We start from the raw sequence: 27,306 nt of genomic DNA on the forward strand, positions 1-27,306 counted from the left end.
CTCTAGTCGCATCGACGAATTGAACATGCTCGTCTGCCTTCTTCACGATGATACTTTTGGCTTGGTCTGCAATGGGCTGGCCAGGTAATGCTGACACTATAGCCCCAAAGGCAGCAAACCATAACAAGGGACGCATAGTAAAAGGTCAAATCCTATTCTCGCAGGCGGGGGAAGATTGGTTGGGAGGATGGTTTATGGAATTTTGGGTACGTATCCTCGAGGCTAACTGCAGTATATATAGCCTCCGTTGAGGCCATTCAAGTGAGTCATCATGGTTTACAGGCCATATATCAGAGAGCGCCCAGTTCTAAATCAAGTTCCACTTGCTGAAACGGGCCTTTTCCACGCCTCTTCACATTCGACCTGAACAAAGACATGTTCTATTTCCCACAACCGTGGCGTGTCTGGGGCTTCGTGAAACTACCTCAAAATGTCTCTATATCAAGGCTACTAACTCACCGCAGCAGAAACCTGATCAATCACACGATTCAATGTGCCCTTCAACTCTATCGGATCCGAAAGGCAATAATAATAGTATTTTTACTTTGCGCGTGTTTCTGTTGTTGGTACCCTATAGTCTCAGCCCCCTGAAAGGCACGGCACTTGGCATGCGGTCTAGAATGCAGCTTTATGTTATGGAGTGTGGCTAAAGTGGATGGCATTTAGGGGAGCCATGCGTTAATTTACTGACTACCACCCGCGTTGCTCCGTTACGAATCGATTGTGGTGCGATATAAGTGCAAACCTGTCCATTAGGAGCTGCAGGAAACCCTGCAGTAGCCTGCGTACATTTCGTAACCTGTAATATCTATTTATTAGTCTGTACTCAAAAGAAACTTGGCAACTCAAAATAATAAGCTTATCATTGCTATAACGTCGTGGCTCATTTCCTAAGGTTCCACAATTGTCAGATACGAAGTCAAGCTCTAGTCGCACAATGAATATAGTGTAATGAATAGCGTCTCTGACAGACCCAGCTGAGCTGCTTATCTGCACATCAGACATGGCTAATGGAAATGAGGGCAAGTTACTCCTCTGGAATATCTAGTCAGTAGCCTATTAATAGGGTCATAATCTGCGAGAATAACAGTTCACAGAGGCAGGCCTCGATGTAGTAATATCCTCGACATGCCAAGCAGTTTAGGCAATAAAATTTCAAGGTTAAAACGGTCTGGAAAACATGGTCTGTGGGTCTCGTCGATCCTGCCATGGCCAAGCCCTGATCCAACGCCACACCGTCGCAGACTTCTAGTCAAAACGCGATCCCATGGTAGACAAGAGGTTACATCAGACCAAACCAGTTGGATTTCGGAGTAATTTCGTCGTCTATCGTGTACCTTGATGACAGGCCACCCCAACGACAGATAGTTTGTGGTGGGTCTAGATGAAACAACTAATAGTGAACTGATAACTTAATTTCTTGGGCTTGTCGTGGCTTAAGTCTCATTCTGCGCAAAGGCAGTTAAGACTAGATAGCTGGATTTCTGTCGATAATTACCAATATAGAGTATTTTAGGTGATATAACCCCTACAACTGTGGATTCGCTAGGCGTATTTCCTCTTTACAGGTGCTCTAGACGACTGCGTCTACAACATCAAGGTTTAGAGTGTCGCTGTCTAGGCTGTTTGAACCTTCGTAGAGCCTAGTCCGATGCCAACCTACAAAGGTTTAGCTGTAAGTCCGGACAACCGACGATTCGCGTGCTTTCAAACTCCTTTCTTGACCAAAAGTCGAGCTACATGATTTCCCCTGGAACGAGAGGAAAAATTGTTAACAATGTCGATCAGCCTCTCCTTACAAGCCCTCATCCATGAGGAGGCAGGCGTTGTTGAACAACAAGTGTTACATACTCTCGAAGGCCTTCTTCATAGCTTCGATGCGGATTCTATTCGAGTGGCCGCGGAGGAAATTGACAAGCTTAATCCTGCGAGGCGCTCAAAGCAAACACATGAAGAAGTCCAGGAGGACGAACTTGAGGAATTTCTCTGGCTGGTGTGGGATGCCTTTATCCGTCTTGCCCGGCAGGTTCCCCACGCCCACCCCTTTCAAGACCGCATGGTAGACCTTGTGGAGGCTCTTACACTGTTGCCTCCGTTGAGCATTGAGATTTGGCAGGTGAGTTATCTCCATATCACGTTAATTATAGAAGGCCACTTGGACTGAGCATTGAGTATCTATAGTCGACCATCCGTCTCTGGGCGGATCTACCTTTGCTGGGTCCTAGCATGAGAGAAGCTTGGGTTGGTGAGTTTCATAGTTATCCTTTTCTTGGGTCATTGCTCACACGAATAGCACCCTCATCCACTGAAGGCCCCATTGCAAGCCATGAGGCGGAGGAGTGGATTAATCTGAATGCGTTCGCCGCGCGACTTCTTAAGCTCGACGCGATATCATGGACCATCTTTGGTATATGGGAACTCCGGGAAGCCCTTGAAGAGCCGTCTGGGATTCTCGGGGGCGGATTTCATGTCAGAGCAGCGGCAGAATGGATCAAGCACAGTGGTGTATTCCTCTACGGGGCAGCGATTCAGGGGACAGAAGGCCATGAGGAATGCCTCTCGGCTGCAACAGGATCTTTATATCCTGGTACCAACGTGGTTTGCCTTGAAAGGTGGCAATTTTGGAAGTGTCGCTTTGGTTATATTGGCGAAAAGGCTGACGATTGTACCAAACAAGCTATTCTGAGAGCTAAGAGAGGGATGGAATTGATAGAGCAAGAATATACAACTTAAAGCATGCTAGCATACTAGCATACTAGCATTGAGCCGTCTAGAAGTGTATATGGTTATAGAGCTGGAACTCGTTTTATTCTCCTGAATTATAGAAATGTTGTATAAATAATATTTGTCACAAGACTGGGCATGTTCGACCTGTTTGATATCCGCTGGATATCCCAACCCGTGCCTTTCATCTACGAGCTGTAAATCTCATGGTTCTAAAGGGATATGCAATGGTATTCATTGGGACACCAATTCGCACTCCACTATTTCACATCTCGCGCTATGAAAATTGCCTCGAGGTTGGCCATCGCACTCCTGGAGCCTGTCCTTAGAAAATACTTTTATAACGACAACGGAACCATGAGATTGTAGGAAGCCCTAAAACCATACTAATAGACATTTCCTTGCCTCAAGGCACTAGCATGGTATAGCTTAATCACCTCAGCCGTAGTACTCAGATAGACAATCTAGAATTGTTGGTTAGTGTATGAGAAATCCTGGTGCGAAACTTGCCTGGCCAGTACCAATGCTAAATCCTCATTCGAGTTGGGACAATGACCAGCTTTACATCCCTCACACAGTTCACTATTATGCGGACCTCTGCTCTGACCAGAAAAGTCGGGTCTCTCTACTTCAACTCCATTCCGTTTTTTGAGCCAGTATGTCACTCTTTCCGCATAGCACACTTGATGCTGAAGATAACGCTCCGGGACCGATCGCCAAGAGGAAAGCGAACCTAACGATAAACGGTAAGAGACAGCAGGGCATAAAATAATATTAATACGTACATTAACTTCCATGCGGCTGACAAATCAGGCGTACGAGAAAAAATTATCTAACTTGATATGTCACTGAGTTTTGAGCTCCAGTATACTTGTATGGAACCTTGGTTTCGACCGGGAAATTGCTCCGCGAAGCAGCTGGCGACCTCCGACCAAGGCAAACCTCGTTCCTTCCTCAAATTCCTTAAAAGGGCTTTCTCCTCTTCCGACCATGGCATGCGCTTCCTGGAGCTTCCCTGAAGCACACTGTAGTCACTCTGGCTTTGTTCAATTTCACGTAGGGGAGTTGACTGACAGGTTGGCCATGCAGTTCCCTCCTTACAAGTTGGCGACCCAGTATCAGGCATGCAACGTGGCAGGGCACCTTCGAATAGCCAAGAAAGGAACTGCAAACGTTCATGAAGCGGTAGAGATAAGAAATGAGAACGAGGGCCGGTAAAGGAATCTTCCCTTGTTGGTAATGAGGAACTCGAAGCCGTTTGGGGGCTCCTTCTCCCGATCCCGATCGCTGTGTCTTTCGCTTGTGTTCTTTAGACTGTTCGCCGTGAAGGTTCTCACTTGGGTCGTTAGAGCAAGATATATCGGCTTCACTACATTTCTTCGACTGTGAAGTATACCTGCGGACTAGGGTATCACAGGTGAGGGTATAGGAACTATCAGGAATTATTTATCAATGCTTTATATTTATTTATGACACAATGAGATGAGATTTTCGAGACTGCCTGAACAAAGGATATATCCGAGGTTTCGCCCAAAATCCGGACGGGAGAGAAGGATATCAATATGGGAGACTGACATACTAATCTTGTTATATCCGAAACAACTCAATTATTCAGCTTTGGCTAACTAGTAGAAAAGGTGGCGAAGCACAACTCCCAAGAGACTGGACGTCTGACTGAATGAGGCTATATACTAAATCAGAGAGCTGGCACCGCCGATAGTCTAGGTAGATATAGATAGATATGGGTGTATGTTTTGACCCATCGCCACAGGATAGTGAATGTGGCAAGTTATTATATCTCTCTAAAATATACCCACGCTAGGTGCGCGACGACTAGGTATCATTATCTGTACTTACTCTGCAAGGGCACGCAGCGATCTATTGACCGTGCAGAAGCCACACGCCGGGAGGTTAGTAGTTGGGTGGGTGACTATCAGCGAATCCCTCCTGTTGTATGTATTTTCTTTTTTTGCTGTATTTTCCGTTCCTTTGCTCTCACCCACTCCTGAAGCTTTCTAATCTTCACCCATACTTTACAAGCCCATTGCCCCTCTAATCAAGAAGTCGCTATGGGTGCCGAGATCGAATGGTCGATTTTCATCTTATCAAAAGCCATCTCATTAAGCTCTGATAGGCTATGATCCTCACTACGCCTGTGAGGATCTATGGTAATAAGCGAATGAATACCAAGGATATGGCTAGATACAAAGCCAAATGAGAATCAAGGACCCAACTGAAGAACGGGGAAGGTCTGTATCTTACTATATGTAGGTCAGGAGGTTTGCCCTGATTAGTGTTTCCTCCTCCTTTCAGTATCTCCTCACACTCTTCTTCAATCACTGAAATCTTTAATCATCATCCTAAAGAATTCACTATGAATGAGAACTACTTCAATGCTGCTGAGAACAGCGTCCGTATGGAGGGTCCGACCTTCCATGTTGTCCTTTTGGACGGCGACAACCAAAAGTCTTCGCACATCAATCTAGACTTATAGCTTGGCAATTTCAATGATATGCTTTATTTTCTTCGTTTATCCAGCTGAGTCTCTAATCATGTTATTCTCATATGGGCCAACTCATGGTGGCAGGTAAGCAATTCTCTCAACATGCCCGGAACATTACGTTCAGCTTCGAAGGTCCCGACAAGCTGCCTGTCCATCGTGCTGAGCTTCTGAATAACCATGGCAACTTCGTCTCCGCTAGTCTCATGGTGGGTAACTGGCTGTTCAACAACGATGGTCACTTTGAGTTTCAAGTACGGAACAAGTATAACTCATGGGATGTGAGTTGTATCTACGTACAGATGATGTCGCGATTGCTAACAGCCTTTTAGTAAATATCTTAATGTCAATAAATTCCGCATCACGGCTGGGATGCCGGAATAGGAGAATAGTCGGGATAGTACTATTTAATTAATACCCCTACTAGCTTCAGCTATAATGTCTACTATTTGGATGGCCCTGCTGGAACCGAAGGTGCCCGGCAATCATTGTCAGACGAAGGCCATGCAGCACGGCCATTTGGCATTTATGGTCACTCCACGTCAGAAAGCCACATGGAGCTGAAAAGTAGGCAGTCAATCAAATGAAAAAACTTCGTCTTCGTTGTGTATGTCCTGAGTTTCCCCCAACCGCCTGCAGATGGGGTTCTAAGAAATCCATAACCGATGATGAGTGTATGTATGTACAAGGGCCAAAGTGACACCGCTTGGCAATTAATCGACTCACCAACCATGAATAGAGAGCCAGGACTATCGTGGAGTAATCCACTTTACCGTTCGGCAAGAACCGAGGCCGTTCATGGTTTTATTAATCCTTTCAGCCATCCAGCCAGAGCCCATGCCAGCTTTTCTACTGCCTCGCCGGGCTACCTTGGAGGTCAAGCACTTTCCCGGCTCGTAGGAGTATTGGTGGCATTTGCGATCCTTCTCGCATTGCGCTTGACAGATCTCTTGACTGTCGGTGCCTTCAATGTTCTCATCGGAGGAGGCATTGTCCCAGTCCTGCTTCATCTGCCCGATTTGTGGACGGACAAACTCTTCGAATACATCGGCATGCAGAAGGGTCTGCCTTTGTGTCTGGTAGTGTCTGAATAAGTATAGTTCTGTTTAGCTCGGGGCCAGGGCCAGCATCTACTTACATTTGCCCACCAAGTCCGCTCAAACGCCCAAGTTTCGCGAATATCGTCCGGAGTCATATGGTGATAGGTTACCACAGGCGTACACCAATGATGATCATTGTTCGGTCCATAATGTGAGAAGGTCCAAGGTGTGTCGCCCTGTAGCATGGGATTTGAGAAAAAAAGACCGACTCCTGCATCCTTCAGCGCCTTTCCAAGAACGCAATCGCCGGCCCACTGGCTAGCGGTAAAATCGTCATATTCCTTCACTCTGGACGCACGATACTCGGAAACCTTATGCATAGCGGCGTGGGATATAACAAGACCAGACCCTCCATGGCCGAAGTTGATGTTCAAAATGTTTACCCCCGATCCCATATAGTATGGCTGGCTGGGATCAAACTTCTCTAGCCATGCCAGAAGGTTCGGCCATACCACATACGTGTCTGCCTCGATGAAGACGTACCACTTTGCATCGGCTCGAATATTGAGGGTTTCATTGATCATGGGCAAGAATTTCCACTTGTCCAGCAGCCACCCCCGATTATCGGGCTTGCCGGATGGCGTGCTTGGATCGTCGTTGATGTCTTCTACTGTTAGCCCCGCCCGACCGGATTCACGTAGCCGATTGTAGAGATCGAACTCCGGGTGTGTTTGCTTTATCGTCTCGTCCACACCGCGTAGGACGTCATGCGCTTGGACGCCAGCAATTTCCTCTTCGAAGTCGGAAAAAAGAACGAAATTCGGAATACATTTAAGGGTGGTGTTAACGTGGACGGGCACTTTCTCCAATGCTTCGGTGGCGCCCGTCTTTAGGACCACCAGCACGTCGTGTATCCCCGGTAGTTCGGGGCAGCCAGATGGATTCGATGTGGCTGGGTCCCCGTTGGTGTTGTTTTCTCGTTGAATATACCCCGTCTCAGCAGCATGCGTGTCCGTTCTAAACCAGAAGAGATAATTTAGCAGAATAAAAGCCAGCAGAGGGGCCACAATCAGGGGGATATTTCGAAAACGAGAGGAAATCATTGCTGGGAGGGAGTGCGAGGGGTGAGGGTGACCCTGGCAGAAGGATGAATGGACGGAGGGAGGGAGTCTCCACTACTTATAGAGTGACATCGAGTTGATGGGGGCCTTTTTTCGCCGGCACCAGTCAGCGCCCGTCAATGTCTTTGTTTCTGTGGTGAATGGACCCTGAACGCTATCTCGATACTTTTGATAGGACAGTCATCTATCAGGTAGGCGCTATCCAGAGACGGGCCCAATGGGAGGAACGGGACCCCTGCCTAGCTCCACGGCTTTAGTGCACAATGCTGGACTGGGATCCTTCCGTCCTGCTTCACGATGAATACAACCTCCTTACTAAGCCCTAGAGCAGTACCATATCAGCCAGGGACGAGCGGACTATCCCACCGTGGCAAATCGAAAGATTGCTTAAAGTCGTGTGTAGACCTTTGTAGACTGACAAGTACCATGATCGATGACATATTCGCAGACTATCTTCCCTACTTGGTACGTCTATAACAGACTTCGACTTGTTTGATCAACCGTTCTATGATATCATGCTCCTGTGGCTGTGGATTCTCCTTTTCCTGGCCCAGTACGCTCTGGCTGGATGTCCTGCAGTGCCTCTTCCACAACCTGACATTTGGCCCGATGGCAAATTCTTCTACCCAAACGGGGCGCCCCAGTGCTTCTCACAAGGATCCGTCATGAATATCAGTTGGGAAACCAAGTACAGGGCGACCAATCTATATCTAGTCCACGGCGCCAACTACGACGATCCAGTTGCCCTGTCATGTAAGTGCAGCGAGCACCCACACATCACACTCCGGTGATCTTGACAACAGCTACAGTGAACACAGCATCTACATGGCACGAATGGAGAGTCGGGTACCCGACTCGAGATGACTCCAAACCGTTCGTTTTCCGACTGGTCAATGCACAGGGTTCGAGCGAAGACCAGGCAGTTGGAGGCATATGGAGCGCCCGATTCTGGATCGGTTGGAATCAGGATGCGCCCTCCAGCTCCACCCTTACACCGACCCTTACACCTACACCTACACCCACACCCATAACCACGCCCACAGAATCTGCGGCCATAACGAGCGGATCACATACTAGTGCCACCCCCTCCGGAACGCCGTCTAATGCTGCAGAATCAAACAGTGAACGCTCTTCGCATGATAAAGCCCTCGCGATAGGGATTAGTGTTGGCTTGGGCGTGCCCTTCTGTGGCGCTGCCATTGGTGCCTTGCTCTTCTTGCAGAGGCGAATGAATCGGAACCCATCCATCGATCATGGCGGGCCCTGCGCAGAGCCTGCTTCTGAGAAGACTTGCACCAATTTGGCCGTGCCAGAGGCTATGTGTCTCGATGGTAGACCGGTGTATGAACTGTCTGGCGAAAGTAGCATAAAGGAGGCAGATAGCAGTCATGTCCGATATGAGCTTGCTTGATGTTGATTGTACCATGCTGTCTGAAAACAGGAGAGCTGAAGTAGAGCTATCAGTAACACTATACTGCGCATAACCGTGTATGCTTTTGTAAAACATGCTGCGGGAAACTGTTGGCCCCGTAGAAACAAATCCCTGATCCATACAAACGAACATATCCATTCCACATCTGCACCAATGTCAAACGCAGTTATTCCATATAATTTAACGAAATCCCTCCCCAATTACTCATTCCAGATTGAGCTGCCACGAAACTCCAAATCGATCGTTCACCCACGCAAACCGGCGACTGAACCCATAGTTGTCCACAGGCATAAGCACCGACCCGCCGTCACTCAAAGTACGCACAATGCGATCGATCGCATCATCGCCATGCTCTTCAGTAAACTTGACAAACAGCGACAGCGAAGGGGTGAACTTGAACGCGTGCTTCACGTAGCTGTCGATCGCCATAACCTCAAGCGATCCCCCGATATTCGCTCTAGCCATGGAAACCTTCCCTTCCGTGCCTGCTTCTCCGGGTCCATAGCGCGTAATAGAGATGATGCTGGATCCTGGGATTGTTTGGACATAGAAATTCAGGGCGGCTTCGGCGTCGCCTTCGAACATGAGGAAGGGGGTGACTGATGTTGTTGTTGAGCTCATTGTGGTTTGTGGATGCTGGTAATATGGCACTGTGATATAGGCCTGGATGGTGTGTATATTGTGTTTTGGACTTAGGGTAGTTAACTTGGTTCAATTTCACCAGTACTTAATCTCTCGAGTCTAGGCAGCACTAGGCAGAACACGACGCATTGTGGGGATAGCTCTTCTTGGCAGAAAGCCTGTTCATCCCTTGGGCCACAGACGCATAATATAACGGCCCCTGGGGCGAGCTGATTTGACTGATATTGCTGTGGAAGTGGATCACTACTTCCATTATGGGGCCATGATAGAATATGTGACGACCGTCTACTTTTAACAAGTATAATAGGCATATATGCCACATCTGATCTAGGCTTGGCGTACAGCCAAAGTTGTTGGCTCACCTTTACCACAGCTATTGTAGGATATCAGGTCTTACTCGACTGATAATATTTAACATCACAGTACACCTGTGCCAGAGAATGCAGGCGGCAGGACATCGTATAGTGAAGGGCTTCCTATTGTTTACGCAGCCTTGCTTATTTTGACCACAGTCCCGGGCTTTTACATAGACGTGCTGGATCTCGCAGATTCACGCTCTCAGAAGCATTTTTTCTGATACGTTGTACGAGATTCACTGGGCCTTGCTTCTTGGTAGTGTTAAGTGTGGCGATGGCGAGCAAAATATTGAAATTCAATTTTCATGGTGCCTGGTCAATTCCGACCACGACAGTGGCAATATTTGTTGGTTGTTGGCGAGCTTATCAGTCTAATTTATTAGTGGTTGCTATCGTAGGGGCCAAATGCTTACAACCAACAGGTTCCTGTCGAAGTCGATGTCACAAAGGGCTCCCAGGGTGTGACAAGGGCTAGACAAACCCTATGGCTGCTGGAAGACTTTCATTGAACTGGGTCAACAATTGGGATCATCATGGGATGATACCTCATATTTCCTATCTCAATACATCTCGTGATGAGCCGCAGCCATTTTCGTTGAATCCTTCTCGTGGAACATGCAGCGGTGGTGTATTTAGGTGACTTGATTGAGAATTAATCAGGTTGTCAATTCAGACCTTCGCCCACATATACACCTGCATATTCAGCCCAACCCCATCATTTGTCCCCAAGCTCTTGGGTAAACATTTAGAATATGTAGGCATACCGAGTGACACAATAACATTCTAGCCAAAAGGCACAAGACATCACGAATAAAACCAACTATATAGCAGACCAGAGAAACCTTCACGAGTTCTCGTGTCCTTGGTATACACCTTCCTAGGGTGTTTACTACCCTTCCTGGCTCGAAGCTCCGAAGATTAGGCATTCCTCAACCATTACATCCTTCCTGTCCCATCGCGCCCAACAGAACTTCTTGAGGATTGATAGATACCGTTATATCCCTCGACCGCTTCCCCCAATTCCTGGAATACAATCTGTGCGAGCTTGGCGTTTTGGTAAAGAACGACTCCATGGGGGTTTTTCACTTCTAGAAGAGCTCCCATAGCCCCTTCGTATCCAGCATCGACCACACCCGCAACAATCCCGACGCCGGACCGCCACAGCGATGATCTAGGGAAAACGCTTCCCATGCAATTCCGGGGGATTTGAACGGTTTCGTTGAAATCAACCAAGTAGGCGCCTGGCTGTAATGTGATTGCGTGGCTAATGCTGTCGAAAGGCAGGATAGACGTCTTGGCCGCCTGACGCTGAGTATTATCGAAGTCTATGCGAGCCGCTGAGGTCCATTCGCAAACTTGACGGAGAGTAAGGTCGACACCGCAGGGCTGTTGCTGCTGGGTGACATGTCGTAGGTTACGCACTAATTGGCGGGTGACCACCTCGAGTCCACTGAGAATCATGTTAACCCTAATGGTGTTGCTGAGATTTTGAACCGAATAACGTGGGTGGTGATGATGGCGAATGCTGCAGAAAGAATGAATATTATTTCAAGGTCACCGTCCTATTTATGCCACCTAACTTGTCTTAATAAGCCATTCGCAACAAGGTGCGGCTGCATGTCTTATTTTAGCGCTGACCAGTCTCTCTTGTCGATTAAATTAGTTTGCGGGCCCGGGTTTTATGAAAAGTTCCCTGCGAAGACTTTTGTCCGAAGAACAGTGCACAGACGATTTGGTTGACCGCTAACGTTCTCACAGAACTTGCCCCTGATAATGTAGCATACTGTTCCTGACTCCCGTTTTTGCATTGCTCAGACCTGGTGGGTAGTCCTGGACTAAAGTGCCTTGTGGATTATATTCCCAAGTCAGAACCCTGAAGCTAATGTTTAGCTACGGATCACCAACGGCTCGCCATCCTTAAGAGTAATAACATTTGGAACTTATTCACAGGTAAATTATCTTTGTAAAAACTAGCGAATGGACTTTGTAGAAGAAACGAAGACTACTGATCATGGTCATGTCAATTCACAGATTATCCCTGACACTTTTCTTACCCCATCTAGCATTCTACAAACGATGATGACGGATCGTCAATGCAATCAACGAGCCCAAGATCGAGAAAACGAGGCAGATCACTACCCATCCATTAGTATAAATGTACCTAATTGAAGTTGTGAAAAGGACTCACCGTAAGTATTCTTCAAGCCCGCCACAAAGCAGCCCACCACAACCTCCCAGATCTTTCCTTCAAGTTTTGCAATATAATTAGTATCCGACGTCGCGCGACGAATGATCTACAATGGTCAGTACACATATTGTCCAATGATTACTGTCGAGGACTCTCACCTTTTGCGCTCCCTTGCCGTGCAGGTTCTGTTCTAGCTGATGCTTGAATCCGAGTCCGAGAACCGTGTTGGTCATGGTGATACCCATGGTCATGGCAAAACTGACGACGAGCATATATCCACCCGTCGCCATTGCCATGTCCTGGGGCTCTAGTAAAGCCGTCATAGCGACGAACGCAGACGCCGATGCGATACCTGTGCCGATACCGCCGGGAATGATATACAGGGATTCTCCCACGTTCGTGTGGCCGTTCCATCGGAGGAGCATGAGAACATGAGTAAGTGCCGCGACAAGCCCTCCCATGACTAGCAATGTCTTGTAGCGGCCGGTTCGACGGATGAAATTGCCCGCTACTAAACCTCCGATCGTGTTGCCGACCACGGCTGGCACCAGATGACCGCCTGCAACCGTCGCGGAGGCGCGTTGTGTGACTTGGAAGTACAACGGGACGGAGAAGAGCATGCCCAGCTGGCTGGTGATCTGAAGGAACCCAACCATATAGCTGGATGCCACGTTTGGTCGGGCAAGAATCCGAAGATCGAAGATGGGCTCGGCTGCGACGCGTTCCGCCCAAACGAAGAGCAGAAGTGATGCGATGCCGATACCGCCCAACAGGAAGGAAGGCAGTGAGATCCACGGGAAGGCATGGCCGCCTCGATCAAGGAGCATGATGATGGCCACCACAGATACTCCAAGTAGTCCCGCTCCCAGGAAGTCAACGCGGCGGATAGAGGCTTTCGATGTGGCGTGGTATGTGATGTTCAACTTGGCAATCACCAGAAGACCACCGATGACGATGAATGGGATCTGGAGAAGGAACAGCCTAGGACAGAAGTAAGATCGCAGTGTTAATGATATTCTTCAAGGACTTTCTGTGAGAGCATACCAGCGCCATCCGATGGCGTCCGTCAGCCATCCACCGACAGGGCCTCCGAGACTTCGACCCAAAGTCATGGCGATATTGATATATGCTCTCCACGAGGCGACCTCACGTCGGGGCACAATGTCTGCAAAGCAAGTCAGTCGCAAGAATTCTATTATGGTCCCTTGAACACCTACCGGTGATAATGACCGAGCCAAGGGTCATGATACCAGCACCTCCGATACCACTGACTGCTCGGCCGAGGATGACCGTCCAAAGATCCCGACCGATGCCCCTGAACAACCACTGGTTAGCATCGAAGAGCAACACCACGGTATACAGAACCTACGAGACCAAGCAACCCAAGCCAAACAGAACGTATGCCGCAAGCAGAAGCGCTTTCCGTCCATATATATCGCTCAGCTTTCCGTACATCGGTTGCGCGGCACAGACGCCCAGAGTATATCCCGTTGACAGCCAGCTGGCATCTTGAAGCTTGTTGAATTCGGACGACACCTTTGCCGTCGCAGCCATGACTAACGTGCTATCGGCATTTGAGATAAATTCGCCTATCACAAGTCAGTCACCTAGTTCCGTTCATCCAGCCAGTATCGGTTCTAACCGAGTAGTAAGACGGCCACAATGGTGCTGACACTAGTCGAAAGGTGTACTTCACGCTCGTCATTTGCGGTCGGAGGGGAAAGTAATGCACTTTCCTCGTCATTGCCATGGCCATTTGGCTGTCTATCGCTGTCCTTCGAGATAGCCTGGTAAGGAGACCCTGTTCCGTCCCGTCCCTGCTGAGGGGAATCGGGACGAGCCACGCCATCTGCATCGACAACCATAACTGCAGTGCCTGAATGTCGTCTATCTAAACCTCGATGTAGCGAGGAACGAAGGGGAATAAGTTATTTTATCATTACGACAGCTTCAGCTAGCCCGATGGCGCAATTGCCGACAGCCGTGCGTCCCTGGCCCTAAGCTTTGACCGGGCCATAGAAGCTGCTTGACACTATTGGGGCCTACTCAAATAACAACCTTCGCTTCTTCTTAGTGGGTATTTAAAAGGAGCTATCTACCAGGCGAGATTGAATCCCACCGATTTCAAGGACGGGCGCCAATCAATCGCGTGGAATTGCGTTGCTCATCGGATACCGGAAGCACGTCATATCGGATATGGATGACTGATCCAACGACGCCGATATCGAGCTCTATACTACTCTGACGTTGGAATAAAGTCGATTCGAGTTTCAGATTTTATCCACAAAGGAATTTAGCTACGGTGACATTGGGATTTGCATGAGTAGTGACATTTGAAGGGGCGACGCCCGGTGGAGATGTCAAACATTCTTCGGGACTGATTATATATTTTGGACTATTCGGCGGGTAACTGTAGACCGGCCGACGAACGCATTATACTAAGGAGTGACATGAGAGGGAAAGAAAAAACAAAAAAAAAAAATATTAATAATATAAAAACAAAAAGTAACTACATAAGTAATTCTTCGGTCAAGAAAAAGACGTATTTCCCAACAATTGGCCAAACGAAAGGGCCAATTAACTACTATCCGATACTGTTGTGCGAGGACATACGTACTTCAAAATTTTCAGTCAAAAATTCGAATTCCCACAATAGGGCTGTCCACGATACATTCCCACTACCCAGAATGCCTAGAAGTCTAGAGCTGAACTAATCAATACCCACTTGGGCATTGTGAAAGCGAACTATAGCCGGGTCTAAAGCATAGGATAGATCTGAGTTCATCCGAACCATGGAAAGGATCCGGTCGAGGCTCAAATTCTATGGATGCTCACCTAAGGTTCGGATTATTCAACCCCTTGGATTGTTAGAGAATATAGCCCCTTTCGTCGTGAGTTTTGTTTTTGTTTCAGTCGACATATAAGTCCTGGCGGTCCAAGCTGTTGGTAACCTTGTAGAAGCGGAATGATCATTGCCTATCACTGGTGACTATTGAAAATCCGACCAATATATCGGGAAGTGGCCGACTTCAAAGCTCGGCGCTTCGGAGATGTGTGGCAACGCAAAACTTCTGCCGGCGATCAACCATGGATCACTGGTCAAATACGGCAATGATATTCAGGACCCATCAGGTACAGTGTCAGGAACAGGCAGAGATGTAAAGTCTGAAGTTTAAGCTCGGCAATAACGGCGGCTAATCGGGTGATGTATCACGAATGGGTCTCCAGTTTCAAGAATGGGGCTTTGCTCCATTCTTTGCATACCAGGGATGTGACAGGGCCATTTGATGGATTCCAGAATGCCTGAGGGCATATGCACCCCTGGTTCCTTGTTGCCTGCACACTTACGTGTTTTCCATCTCCCTTGGCCCCTGCATTAGTGGGGGTCTATGTTTGATTTTTTTTTTTTCCCGGTGTTATAAGAAGCAGGGACAGGGCCATGGCTGCTGATTGCTGACCTATCTCGTCCTGTCCGTCATATCCCAATTCGAAAATGTCTCCCTCACCCCGGTCGCTTTTGGCCCCCTTGCTTCTGGCGACATGCGTGTCCGCAGAGAGCGCCGCTATTACCCGAGCAGAAACCGCTCTCACCACGCTGCAGACATGGTATAATGCATCCACAGGCATGTGGAATACCTGCGGGTGGTGGAACGGGGCCAATTGCATGACAGTGTTGGCCGACCTGGCGCTCGTCGACGACTCTGAGTCGGTCAACACTACTGTAAAAGAAGTGTTCGCCAACACCTTCAGCGTTGGCCCCGTGTCGAACCCGTATCCCGACCGGAATAACGATTCATACTATTCCAGTGCCGTGAGCACAAAGCGTTCTGTAGACGCCACGCAATGGCTTGATGGGTCCTATGATGACGATGCATGGTGGGGGCTAGCGTGGATCGCCGCGTACGATGTGACCGGAGTCGAGGATTACTTGGATTTGGCAGCCGGGATTTTCAAGCATTTGGTAGGGATTTCCTTCTACTTTTCTTGCATTCGGCATTGTTGCTAACAGTTGGCCGTTCAGAGTCAAGCTTGGCCATCGAAATGTGGTAATGGAGGAATTGACTCCGATTTTACACATGTTTACGTGAATGCCATCACAAACGAGCTTTTCTTCTCGCTCGCCGCGCATCTGGCCAATCGTGCCTCGAATCGCGATTATTACGTCGACTGGGCTCGTCGACAATGGACGTGGTTCAAGGACAGCGGGATGATCAACGTAAACAACACCATCAACGATGGATTATCGAGCGATTGTAAGAATAACGGGGGAACAATGTAAGTCTTGACCACTCAATTTCCCAAGCACACATTATGGGAGCTGAAGACTAACCATACCGGAACAGCTGGTCTTACAACCAAGCAGTCGTTCTAGGAGGTCTCGCCGAACTGGACCGAGCCGTCTCGAACGAATCATACGTGGATGCTGCAGCAAAGCTTGCCAACGCTTCGATCGCGTATCTGGCGGACGAGAACCACGTCATCCAGGAGTCGTGTGAACCGGACAGCTGTGACAGCAACGAAACGCAGTTCAAGGGGATCTTCATCCGGAATTTGAAGCTCCTACACTCCGTCGCCCCGGACGATGCGTACGTGAAGGTCATTAACGCGTCGGCCAACAGTATCTGGCACAACGATCGGAATGCGCAGAACCAGCTGGGTGTGGACTGGGCCGGCCCCGTCTCTCAGGTGGACGCTTCGACACATAGCTCTGCCATGGATGCGCTGGTTGCTGCGATTGGGATTTGATTTTGAAAAATTTCCGTTTGATTGAGTCAAGGCGTTCGGCATATAGATCGCTAGATTTGCATATCTGCTCTGGCAAGCAGCATAAAACTCATTGGCTTCGTTACATAGTTTTACATCATCTTGCATAGCGCAAATACCACAAAAATTCAAAAGAGGCAGAACAGGAGAACAAAGCGCATTCTTGTAGACTGTTTGCCTGGTTTGTTCGGAGCCTAGCATTCATCACACTAAACCATTTCAGGATAAAGCGGTGCTGAGGGCGGTGGACGTGTTGTGCCAGGCACTATGGACTGGCATTTCAGGCACAGGAGGATGTATATTTGGCGTGTCTGGGCCAATGCTCAACCTCTTGAATGCATTTCAACCCCGCCTTCAGTGCCGTATCTCCCCTATCAATCTCCCCGAGATCCTCCATGATCCCGTCCCACTTAGCGTATCTCGCAATGGCACAGCCGCCGCGGGAATCCACCAATACATTATACGACCCACTACGGAGGGGATGGGATCAACGATCCACCAGCGAGTAGGCCAGTGATCTGCTCGTATCCCAATGCCACAGCCCTTGGCCGACATTTTCCTTTGCAATATGCGCCCAATCAACTATCCAGAACCGCCCATCCATCACTCTCCTCCGCAGTACGACAAGTCCACGACGCGCTTGACAACCCACGGCCGCTCCCGAGGGATTTCCCCAACAGGATAAGCTGTATAGGCGCGGCCCAATGGTAGAAGAACGGGCTGTGCGGAGGATGTCACGTAAATTAGCCGACCGAGGACTGATCTGCATGGCCCAAACTCTAGGAGTACATTCAATAGTATGGTCTTGAAGAAGATGCCGTTGCAGTTTCCATGGGGTTGGATTATAAGCATTGGAACGCGACAACTCACGTCCTTGAGAGCATTTGAAACATTGTAATTGCATCTCACCTAACCGCCGCAGTACTCGCTTTGTGTATGCACCTTGGTGTTGATTGGGATGCGCTCGAGCACGATAATAACGCGGGAGACTAGCATGAAGTGCACCAGGGAGGACGCCAAGCAGCCCGTGAGCGATAAACGTGATTTTCGACGCGCTCAATAGGCTCCCCTACATTCTCAGGAACCACATGAGCCCAAAATGCATATCGAAGAGCTCACACGCTCTCCCTGGCAAACCCGTGCCGAGGGGGCTGATTGTAGCAGGCCGGCCTACATTGGGTTGAGCAATAAATTCTCAAGAATTACCGCAAAATGTTCCGATTGACGGCGTGAAAGCACCTCAGACTTAAAACCTAGAGGCGAAGAGGTGCGAGGTGAATCTCTCAGCTCACTCATCCGGGGAGGGTAGTATGAGACCTTAGAAAAGGTGGGTTGGCCGCCAGGTACGAGGACATCGACCGTGCGAGGACAACTTATAGAACGTGTCTAGACTCAGGAGCTGGGATCACCTCGTATAGCAAGCGGACGTAGTCGTATATCCAAGTATTATTTACATTATGTCAGGGTCAATGTTTTGGATGTTATGAGAACCACGGTTGCGCGTGGCCTTGAAACAGGGATTCCTGGTCATTCCACGTGGCCGCCACCAAATTAATCTACGGAAATTTATATACTAGTAATCGATGCCCTGCAATCCTGTCTCGTCGTCATACGACCTCCAATAGTCTTCTTTTCGACATCAGATCGCCGCAACCGACATTGGGCTGCAATGGGCTCACCTGGGCCTTACATACTTTTGGCTCGAGATCGATCACCTGATCGTAATCGATATCACATTTTGCAATGACATGGGAACGAACTTGCCCTGCATCTTAAACCACCAAGGTCAATCCCACTAGCCTGCTAGACTGTTTTGTCATCCCGCTCCTTATATGCTATATCCATTCCCCACTTGCATGCTGATTGTAGACCGTGGCGCAGACACAGCGTACTAGTATGGACGTAAGGACTCTGGAGTCAAGGAGCAAACGCGCTCACATTATCGTTAAAGTTCTGACGAGTCTGAAAAGACCCACAAACATGCTTGTTGCGAGTTATTCAAGAAGAACCCCGTTTCGTTAGCGCGACAGATTATGATGGCGCCACGTAAGTTGTGGGGACTTGGCTTGGAACGAACCACACGGAGAAGGCATGAGATCATCCACCCGCGCATAAGCGAGTTGCTCTTCTGAACACTCAAGTCCAGGGAGGATGTGCTCAGCCCTAGCTGCAGTCCAGCTCAACTTAGGCAAAAGCTTAATAGACCTGCTGTATTTTACCCCCTTGACTCCCCCCCGCGCAGGATTATAAACCTGGTCTGGAAATGACAGAAGCTCCTCCTCCACGACGGAGGAAACGCGGAAGGCGGTCTATGACGGGATGCCGGACCTGCCGGTAAGCAAACGACCGACGCGTGGGTGAACCTCGGCTAATCATCTTGGGCGCAGCGCTCGCCGCATCAAATGCGATGAAGCTCCCACCCAATGCAACAACTGCGCCTCCGCAGGGCTGAAGTGCGAGGGCTATGACTTGTGCCGTTTGCCAATCAAGAGGAAGAGCCCGCTGGGAAGGATTCCAGAAGTGGAGCTGTGCCTGGCCTGGGTGCCGACCGCGGACGAGAAACGGTGCTTCTCCTATTTCCAATATCGTTCCATCCCAAGCCTGGCCGGATTCTTCGACTCCCAGTTATGGCAGCAACTGGCTCTGCAGATGAGTCGCGCCGACCCGGCCGTGTACCATGCCGCGAATGCGCTCAGCGCCCTCCACGAAGACTCCGAGACAACCAAGCTGTTGCTAGTTGGCGAAAACCTCCGGCGACCCCTACATCGCTTCGCACTTGAACAGGCTAGCAGATCGTTTGCCCTCCTAAACCGACGCTGTGCTTCCCAGGATCCCGAACGCCTCGAAATAGTACTGCTATGCTGTCTGCTCTTTGTGCTCGCCGAGTTGCTATTGGGACAGTATACCAGAGCTCTGCAGCATTTGCAAGGTGGCCTCCAGATCTTAAAGGAGGCACAACAAATCTCGAAACAGTGTATCCCCCATTGCGTTATCCAGGCACTCCGGCAGCTGGACGTCCAGTCGGCGCATTTTGGATCCGGCCCGTTCTTATTTGCGAACGACGGGCTCAAGGAACTGTCCGATGAGGACTTCCTCCGCCCCCTCCACAGTCTGGAAGAAGTACGGCACAATATGAATTCCCTGCTACATCCTGGTATCCATTTTCTCGCCAATCGCTGGCTGCTTTCCAGTGCGGAGGTCCAGGCCAACTACAGCAAGCTGCGCCTCAGGCAGCAGCGGATCCTATTTCTATATACTCGTTTCCGCCACCAATTTGAGACATTTTACGATCATTATTATCCTACTTTGAGCTACAGGGGGCAACAAAGCGCGGATATTATTCGATTACAATATCGTAGTCAGCTCGTCACGGTCAAGACTTGTCTGATGAAGAAACCTGTACCTAATGATTTGACCCCCGACTACGAGGCGCTCCTCCTAGCCCATGAGGCATACATGGCCAAGTTCCCGGAACGTCCGACAATTACCCTGGATTTAGGAATTATTCCAGGGCTCCATACGGTGGCTGTGAATTGCCCGCGATATTCCATCAGACTCAGAGCAATCAAAGCGTTGCTTTCCTGGCCCCATTATGAAGGTATCATTAGCTCGACCTTTGCCGCTTCGATCGCCGTGGTGTCTCTAAAAGCAGAATTGGAGGCCAAAGACCAGAATGCATCCTCTATTATTGGCGAACCAGAAGCGGAACTTGCTCGGTATTTATTTGACACGGTGACGTCTACGCAGAATATCCCTAACTGGACCACCGTCCGCGCTTCTCGATTTTTGGAGCATTATAAGGAAACAAAACCATCGCCTAGTCCGGAGAGTGACCTGGATCGACAAAAGAAACTAGTATATCGCTAATGAAGTACAAAGGTTGGCAGCGCATCTACTGAAAGTACCATATGTTGCGCAATTTGTCTACAGCTTGGCCTGGACGCCTTTCTTCAGCTCTTTCTGAGCCTGCTCGCGAAGCGTCTTGCGCAAAATCTTCCCTGATGGGTTTCTGGGAATGGCATCGACGAAGACCACCCCGCCAGTGATCCGTTTGATCGGTGACACCTTGCCATCGATGAACTGCACAATATCCTTGGCCGAAGCGGCTTGACCGGGTTTGAGCACAACATAGGCGCGGGGCCGCTCGTCATTGTCGCTACATTCACGTTAGCCACTGCAACGATCGACAAGCCATAAAGAAACAAGGACTTACGTGGTAATTCCGATCACAGCAGCATCTGCGACAGCCGGGTGTTCCAGCAGCAAGGCCTCCAGCTCAGCGGGGGCAACCTGATTGCCCTTGACCTTGATCAACTCCTGTGCCATATCCGTCAGTTAATGTTCTATATTGATCAAACACAATGCCCACCTTCAGCCGGTCGACAATGTGAAACTGGCCGTGGTCGTCCACGAAAGCAATATCGCCCGTCTTGAGCCACCCGTCTTCCATCTTGGTCGCCTTGGTCGCCTCTGGATTCTGCCAGTATCCCTTCATGACATTCTGTCCGCGCAACCACAACTCTCCGCGCTGATTGCGCTCTGGGAGTTCAGTTACGCCGTCCTCCGCCATGATCTTCGCCTCGCAGCTGGCGTTCAACTCCCCAACCGCAGCCGAGAAGCCCTTCTCGCGGGGATCCCAATTGATTATGGAGCAGGTGGTTCTGTTATAGACATCTATGAGCATCTCCAACTGCATTGCAAATGAAAGGAACCATTACTCAGTCATTCCATAGCCCTGCCTGATATTCATCTTCCCCGGAGGCCACAGAGCTTGCACCTGCTCACAGACCTCCCTGCCCAATGGCGCGGCGCCACACCCTATATCCTCGACGCTACTCAGATCAAACTGCTTGACCGCCGGGTGTTTGGCCAAGGCAACCACGATCGGCGGCACGAGCACATAGTCCGTAATGCGGTATTTCTGCGTGTACTGGAGCATCTGGATGAAGTCGAATTTCGGCATGATATACACGGGCGTGTTCAGGGCCAAAGTGGCAGCGATCATAATCATCTGCGCCATGGCATGGTACAGCGGCAAGAAGCATAGACAGCGTTTGCGAGCCCGCTTCTCTTCATAGTTGGGATGAAGGTGCTCAATGTACGTGAACTGCAGCATGTTGGCGACGTAGTTCTTGTGGGTAATTTCCACGCCTTTGGGGCGTCCCGTCGTGCCGCTCGAGTAGTTGAGCGCCAGGGTTCGATCGGCCAGCTCGGGGGTTCGCAGCTCGTCCCAGGCAAATCCCGCCCCTTCTTCTGGGGTTGCTACCAGCTCGCCCCAGTATCGACATCCCTTTTCCCCGACACCGTGCCCATCGTATAGCGTGTTGTCGAACACGAATACCCGGTCCCGACTCATGCCAACTAGTCTGGCTGCCTCAAGCCCTGTGTCTAAGCTGGCACGCGCACAGAGAAGATACGTCGCTCCGCTGTCCTTGAGCTGGTAGGCGAGCTCGCGCGGCACGAACATCGGGTTCGCACCCGTGAAAATGCCCCCCGCCATGATGATCCCCATGAACACCACGGGGAAGAACAGGTCGTTGCCGGAGAACATCAGCACGCGGTCCCCCGGGCGCAGACCCGACTTTCGTAGTCCGACCGCGAACCGCTGGCTCCAGAGCCGGAAGTCATGGGTCGTGAAATAATGCGTGTCCGGGCGTTCAGCGTCCAGGAAACATCTATCAGTCTTGGAGAGGGGTGCGGTGGGGGAGGTCAGTAGCTGCGATGCTAGGTGGGTGTCGGGGACGTCGACCTGCCAGCGGGATTTGTACGGCATGGTTAGTGTAGTAGTGTATGGCAGATGTAAGGGGTATACTCCGTATGGAGAATAGAGGTCCCTCTGGGCGACGGTAGTGGTTTAAATACATCTCCCTCCCAGGGGTCGCACCGTTTTTTATTGTGTTTCTTTGTCTGCCTACAGGGATCTGGGGTGGTTGGAATGCCGATGGCTGTCTATATTATACCCTCTTAAGTAATATCTAATGTTTTACCATGCAGCCAAGACGTGGGGGCCACGGTTTTTGCCAAGAAGCTCAGCTCTTCGTAGTTTATAGACGATTTAACCCAGCGGAGTCATGGTGTTGGGTCGTGAGGCTGAAACAAGCGAGCGCTGAATCTAGGCGCCAACGGAATAGTGACAACTGTAAGCCTCGCCAGAAGCTGGACGAGGAGCAGTGTGCCAAGATGCCAGCCCCAATAAACATCGATCTCTTTGTTCTCTCATGCAGGGATCCCGACCTCGTTGGCATAAGCACTAGTGACACTCATGCCATCCAGCGGGACCTATAAGTCTCGATCAGTCCAAAAATAACCCCTTTGAGGGGTATGGACTACTAGGAGGGAATCTTGCCAGGTTGCCCACAATCCTATCTTCCCCATCGCATATAACCTTCGCCATGCTCTCTGTTTCCATGGCTCCTTAGCTCCGTTAAGATTAGGTTTCGTTGGCATTCCGGTTGATTGGTACATCTCAACAGCCACCAACAAAGCATAAACCATCATCACCCGCTACTCGCCATTCTGCATCCATGGCGGGCTAGTTGGCTGTGAAGGATATCGAGGGTCATGTTATTGTGATGCTTGATAGTATATACTTCGTACTGCTAGCGTATTGACTCAGATGAGGCCACTGTTTCATAGACTTTACCATAAATTGTATTATACATCAATCCGGAGCCTTGGAGTCACTAACCCCCAATGATTCCTGCAGATATGATCGTATCACCCCCTGGGAAGTAGATACCAGCTTGGTCTTTGAAGAAACAGTTTCCATCCTGCCCACCGTCAAATGAGGATGTCAAATTGGCCGAATACGTTACACCTTTGCAATCGTCCTTGTGCGAACCGACGCAGGTGTTGATGCATTCCTGTATAGAGTATACAGTCGCACGACCAATATCACTCACTTTTCCCTTGCCATTCATGGCCTGGATGCCCCTGGGCCAATCAACACCACACAGAACAGTAAACGCAGAGCCAGTGGACCCCGTCACTACAGTTTGATTGATCCCAGGGCACGGGTTAGCGGCGATGCCACTTGTGCCAGAGGTAACCGGAGCAGAAGAAGTTGTCGAAGCCGTTACCGACCGCTCCGAGTGAGTACTGGTAGCAGATGTAACAGGAGTAGATGAAGTTGTGAAAGCTGTCGTTGACGCGGGTGGTGGCTGTGGGCTGCTGCCCTTTTTGGCTGCTATTGAACCGCCCACTCCTCCACCAATCGCGCCGCCGATAATGAAGGCTGTTGTTAACGCGAGTAGTATCCAGAAACCAGTTCTCGGTAGGCCGCAAATTCTGCGCTGCGGACTCCCCTTTTCCGGGAGAGACTCGATCACATGTGGACCATTTGCTGCGCCATTGCGCGCCATTCCCGGAGGTACATACTGGAGACCGGCGGCGTCTCCATTGTATTCCAGGCCTTCGAATCGCGCGACTTCAAGGCCTTCAGCACTGTGCCTTCTCTCCATGGACTCCACCCGTCTTGCTGTCCGTTACCGTGTGTCGGCCTGGAACCCGGTCGGTTTATTTCGTCAACACCACTTGTGTGAACGCTAGAGGGTTGGTATTCTCCAGAAACGATAACATATACAACAGGGCTCCTCGATTTATCCTGGCGGAGTTGATTGTGAAGATCTACCTCAGGCTGTCGAGATTTAAAACCCGGGGGAGCGCTTTGGAGGAAAAAACAATAGGAATCCACTCTAGCGATGTAGTCTGAGTAACACGGCGACCTAAGCGCTACAATCGATATGTAGACGCCTGTGCGAGACCAAGTTAAGATTATGCGGTGTAGAAACAGCTAAATCATGGGAGTCGGGGGCGGGGACGTGGTGGATAAGAATCGCCCCGAGGCGAGCGACAATGAATAGCAGGACAGACTCCATGGCTTACATTTCCAGGGAATAACACGGTTATAAAGAAGTTCAACCCCTGCATCTCAGGGAAATGAGGTGTTTTGGCGCGAGACCCCCGAGGCTAACTGACTGGGATTTCCTCCAATCCGCCAGCCTTATTAGGGCAAACCCCTGCCCGGCGATACGCCTGGTGGTTCACCAATGCACTTCGCCATCGTCCAGTCGGCAGGCTGCATGACTAGCTTGATGCAATGTAACATTAACATAGGCCCTCAACTAAGGCCGTGTATGGCCCGGAATGAGCAGGAACAAGGAATAAGCTTATAAATAGAGTGGTCGATGGTGAGTTACCTAGGGTGGGTTAATAATAATGATCACGAATTACACAACTTGATATGAAAATGGTGTAAGTGTATGATAGTACATGTGGTATATATAGTCTGAGAAGTGGGCGTATAAAATAGAAAGGACAGATCTGTCAAATACATATACTCAATTAGTCAAGAGAGTATTAATAAGTTAAGCTGATAGTAAAGAGAGGATATATGTAACATAATAGATAGGCATAATCAGGGCTACTTTAAATCCTTGTAGATTTGTGTTCTCTCATAATGTGATTAAAAATAGATATCAGTGTCTGCTTGTATTTACAGAAGACGTGATGAATTATGGTGCATGAGCGAAGTGATACAAAGTGTCGTCTCACAAGGGTGTAGAGACTACGCACACTATCGGCAGTGGCTTTTATCCTGACCTGTCTCTATTTTATTGCTTGGCCTCTCGATCTTTATTACGATCGTACCGAAGTGCAGTAATAGTCGGCCACATTTGTAGCAGCACAGCCCCCACCATCAGACTCCCGGCAAACACCTGGGCCCGAACAAAGTTCTTATGTTCAAGATCGACCAAGGCTCCCGCAATGGGGGCCCCGGCCAACGCTCCGAAGGAACTGATTCCCCACATCATGCCCATGCGAGTCCCGAGGTAGTTCTTGTCCGGAGTGAAAACAGGGTGCGCAACGATTGAGGTCGGTGCGGTGACCAGGACCCCACTCAAGAAACCCCAATAACAGGCCCAGACAATGAATCCCGCCGTATTGCTGGTTGCAATCCAGGTGTACATGGCGACTGCCGATGCAGCGGTGCACGAGATCAGGACGAACATGGTGTTGATACGAGAGCCCAACAGGTAAGGGACGGTTCGTCCGAATGCCGAGGCTCCATTGATGATGGACACGAGGTAGAAAGACAGGTTCGTTTCCGTGTTCAGTTTCACCCGTGCGTAGGTGGCAACGTAGAAAATCGGAACGTAGTAGGCGAGCATGACGCAGGTAAGGGATACCGATAGGAGCATGAAAGTTGGTTGTTTCAGAGCTCTCCACTCAACTAGACTTCGCGCACGGGTTTTCTTGCCCGGATGGCGGCATAGGATCGAGCACGCGATGATGGCCATGAATAGATTGATGAACCCTATGCAGCGAACTGCCCAAGGAAATCCAATCATCGGCTGCAGGCGACGAAACATAATCGGGAAGATGACACTGCCAACGCTGGACCCGATTGATGCACAGCCGACTGCCACTGCTCGTTTCGTCGTAAATGAGGAGGATAACACCACCATGGCGGGGATGTAGGAGACTCCTCCACCTAAACCCGTACAAAAGGCTTGTGATAGCAGTACCTGTGGACTAGGATTAGATTTCATGCGATGTACAGGGGTGTAGGTACTACAGAGAGGGTCGTACCTGATAGTACTCTGTCGCTAGACTTGTCATCATCATGCCAAATACGATGAGAAAACTGCCAGACAAGATTAGTATACGCAGATATCCGGCGTCAACCAGTGGCCCCGTGACCATTCCCACCATGGGGATCAGAGTGGCTTGAATGCTACCAATCCATGAGATCGCCGAGGAGGATTGGTCGCGCAGCAATACGGTTCGATAGTACTCCTGAAACGCACCAAATGTGGTGATTAACCCCCTTCATCAGTCGGTTAGTATACCTATACGACTGTGTTGCATATCGACCTCCTTGGCGGAAACATACCAGGTGTTGACAAAAACACAGAAGGCCGCCGCCACATTGAGCCACGAATTCAGACCTCCGTTGGGAGGTGGCTTTTCTGGTTCTGCACTGTCGGTCTGTTCCTGGCGTTGATCGGGATACTGGGCGTGATCATCGTCTCGGGAGGCTTGCCCGGAGAATTTCTCTTGCATTCCCATGTCTGTCATGCTTGGAAAATTTCCGAGAACAGCCCAGCAAAAAGCGTCGGACATTCATATTTATTTATTTATTGGCGGGAATGATTCCGTGCCCCCGCAGCGGAGGTTCCCGACTGTCATTTTTACCCCGTGGGGTCTTTTTCTTTCTTCTGTCTGGGCTGCATTTACCGAATTCTCTCGCCGGCGTCCATCCTTCGGCACGCTTTATCCGAGAGCTCTGGTCCGTTCACGTGGGTCCAGGTGACTAAACGCTTTTCCGTCCATGTGTTCGTCTCCGTCCCAACTGCGAACACTTCGATTGTCTCTGCGACCTGGTGAACCTTCAATCAAAGTCCCCCCGACATCTCTCGCCATCGTCCAAAGCACCCACTGTGTGTGTCCACCGCCAAGCGATACACTGAACGACCAAACAAACAGAAATGGCGAGCTCTGAGGTGACCAACTCCGCTCATGACGCCATACGCTGAC

At 49.8% G+C, this 27,306-nt stretch overlaps 12 protein-coding genes across 12 annotated transcripts; 5 read left to right on the forward strand and 7 right to left on the reverse strand.

Moving 5' to 3' along the window:
- Positions 1 to 1,777: 1,777 nt before the first annotated feature.
- Positions 1,778 to 2,733, forward strand: ABOM_003885 (DUF3632 domain-containing protein; the record flags this gene model as incomplete). The annotated part of the gene is made up of 3 exons (XM_022531015.1): positions 1,778 to 2,116; positions 2,182 to 2,245; positions 2,294 to 2,733. 3 exons carry the CDS (start codon positions 1,778 to 1,780, stop codon positions 2,731 to 2,733), a joined length of 843 nt encoding a protein of 280 aa, XP_022390852.1.
- A 2,556-nt stretch (positions 2,734 to 5,289) lies between these two features.
- Positions 5,290 to 5,608, forward strand: ABOM_003886 (uncharacterized protein; the record flags this gene model as incomplete). Its single annotated transcript, XM_022531016.1, has 2 exons — positions 5,290 to 5,489; positions 5,557 to 5,608. 2 exons carry the CDS (start codon positions 5,290 to 5,292, stop codon positions 5,606 to 5,608), a joined length of 252 nt encoding a protein of 83 aa, XP_022390850.1.
- Positions 5,609 to 5,973: 365 nt separating this feature from the next.
- Positions 5,974 to 7,367, reverse strand: ABOM_003887 (uncharacterized protein; the record flags this gene model as incomplete). Its single annotated transcript, XM_022531017.1, has 2 exons — positions 5,974 to 6,300; positions 6,363 to 7,367. 2 exons carry the CDS (start codon positions 7,365 to 7,367, stop codon positions 5,974 to 5,976), a joined length of 1,332 nt encoding a protein of 443 aa, XP_022390851.1.
- A 533-nt stretch (positions 7,368 to 7,900) lies between these two features.
- Positions 7,901 to 8,796, forward strand: ABOM_003888 (uncharacterized protein; the record flags this gene model as incomplete). Its single annotated transcript, XM_022531018.1, has 2 exons — positions 7,901 to 8,138; positions 8,195 to 8,796. The coding sequence occupies 2 exons, from the start codon at positions 7,901 to 7,903 to the stop codon at positions 8,794 to 8,796; spliced, it is 840 nt and encodes a 279-aa protein (XP_022390848.1).
- Positions 8,797 to 9,021: 225 nt separating this feature from the next.
- ABOM_003889 (VOC family protein) lies at positions 9,022 to 9,438 on the reverse strand (the record flags this gene model as incomplete). The annotated part of the gene is made up of 1 exon (XM_022531019.1): positions 9,022 to 9,438. One exon carries the CDS (start codon positions 9,436 to 9,438, stop codon positions 9,022 to 9,024), a length of 417 nt encoding a protein of 138 aa, XP_022390849.1.
- A 1,313-nt stretch (positions 9,439 to 10,751) lies between these two features.
- ABOM_003890 (putative dUTPase) lies at positions 10,752 to 11,276 on the reverse strand (the record flags this gene model as incomplete). The annotated part of the gene is made up of 1 exon (XM_022531020.1): positions 10,752 to 11,276. The coding sequence occupies one exon, from the start codon at positions 11,274 to 11,276 to the stop codon at positions 10,752 to 10,754; it is 525 nt and encodes a 174-aa protein (XP_022390914.1).
- Positions 11,277 to 11,882: 606 nt separating this feature from the next.
- On the reverse strand, positions 11,883 to 13,868 carry ABOM_003891 (efflux pump antibiotic resistance protein; the record flags this gene model as incomplete). The annotated part of the gene is made up of 7 exons (XM_022531021.1): positions 11,883 to 11,950; positions 12,004 to 12,109; positions 12,162 to 12,984; positions 13,048 to 13,168; positions 13,221 to 13,318; positions 13,373 to 13,592; positions 13,646 to 13,868. 7 exons carry the CDS (start codon positions 13,866 to 13,868, stop codon positions 11,883 to 11,885), a joined length of 1,659 nt encoding a protein of 552 aa, XP_022390913.1.
- Positions 13,869 to 15,496: 1,628 nt separating this feature from the next.
- ABOM_003892 (putative glycosyl hydrolase) lies at positions 15,497 to 16,749 on the forward strand (the record flags this gene model as incomplete). Its single annotated transcript, XM_022531022.1, has 3 exons — positions 15,497 to 15,964; positions 16,025 to 16,278; positions 16,347 to 16,749. The coding sequence occupies 3 exons, from the start codon at positions 15,497 to 15,499 to the stop codon at positions 16,747 to 16,749; spliced, it is 1,125 nt and encodes a 374-aa protein (XP_022390916.1).
- Positions 16,750 to 19,030: 2,281 nt separating this feature from the next.
- On the forward strand, positions 19,031 to 20,634 carry ABOM_003893 (Zn(II)2Cys6 transcription factor domain-containing protein; the record flags this gene model as incomplete). Its single annotated transcript, XM_022531023.1, has 2 exons — positions 19,031 to 19,101; positions 19,155 to 20,634. 2 exons carry the CDS (start codon positions 19,031 to 19,033, stop codon positions 20,632 to 20,634), a joined length of 1,551 nt encoding a protein of 516 aa, XP_022390915.1.
- A 57-nt stretch (positions 20,635 to 20,691) lies between these two features.
- Positions 20,692 to 22,540, reverse strand: ABOM_003894 (acyl--CoA ligase; the record flags this gene model as incomplete). Its single annotated transcript, XM_022531024.1, has 4 exons — positions 20,692 to 20,923; positions 20,981 to 21,084; positions 21,137 to 21,428; positions 21,486 to 22,540. 4 exons carry the CDS (start codon positions 22,538 to 22,540, stop codon positions 20,692 to 20,694), a joined length of 1,683 nt encoding a protein of 560 aa, XP_022390918.1.
- Positions 22,541 to 23,450: 910 nt separating this feature from the next.
- ABOM_003895 (uncharacterized protein) lies at positions 23,451 to 24,227 on the reverse strand (the record flags this gene model as incomplete). Its single annotated transcript, XM_022531025.1, has 1 exon — positions 23,451 to 24,227. One exon carries the CDS (start codon positions 24,225 to 24,227, stop codon positions 23,451 to 23,453), a length of 777 nt encoding a protein of 258 aa, XP_022390917.1.
- Positions 24,228 to 25,379: 1,152 nt separating this feature from the next.
- On the reverse strand, positions 25,380 to 26,847 carry ABOM_003896 (putative MFS monocarboxylate transporter; the record flags this gene model as incomplete). The annotated part of the gene is made up of 3 exons (XM_022531026.1): positions 25,380 to 26,294; positions 26,359 to 26,596; positions 26,663 to 26,847. 3 exons carry the CDS (start codon positions 26,845 to 26,847, stop codon positions 25,380 to 25,382), a joined length of 1,338 nt encoding a protein of 445 aa, XP_022390920.1.
- Positions 26,848 to 27,306: the final 459 nt, after the last annotated feature.

Source organism: Aspergillus bombycis (genome assembly GCF_001792695.1).
Source record: "Aspergillus bombycis strain NRRL26010 chromosome Unknown contig00025, whole genome shotgun sequence".
In the NCBI taxonomy this organism is placed as follows: Eukaryota; Fungi; Ascomycota; class Eurotiomycetes; order Eurotiales; family Aspergillaceae; genus Aspergillus; species Aspergillus bombycis.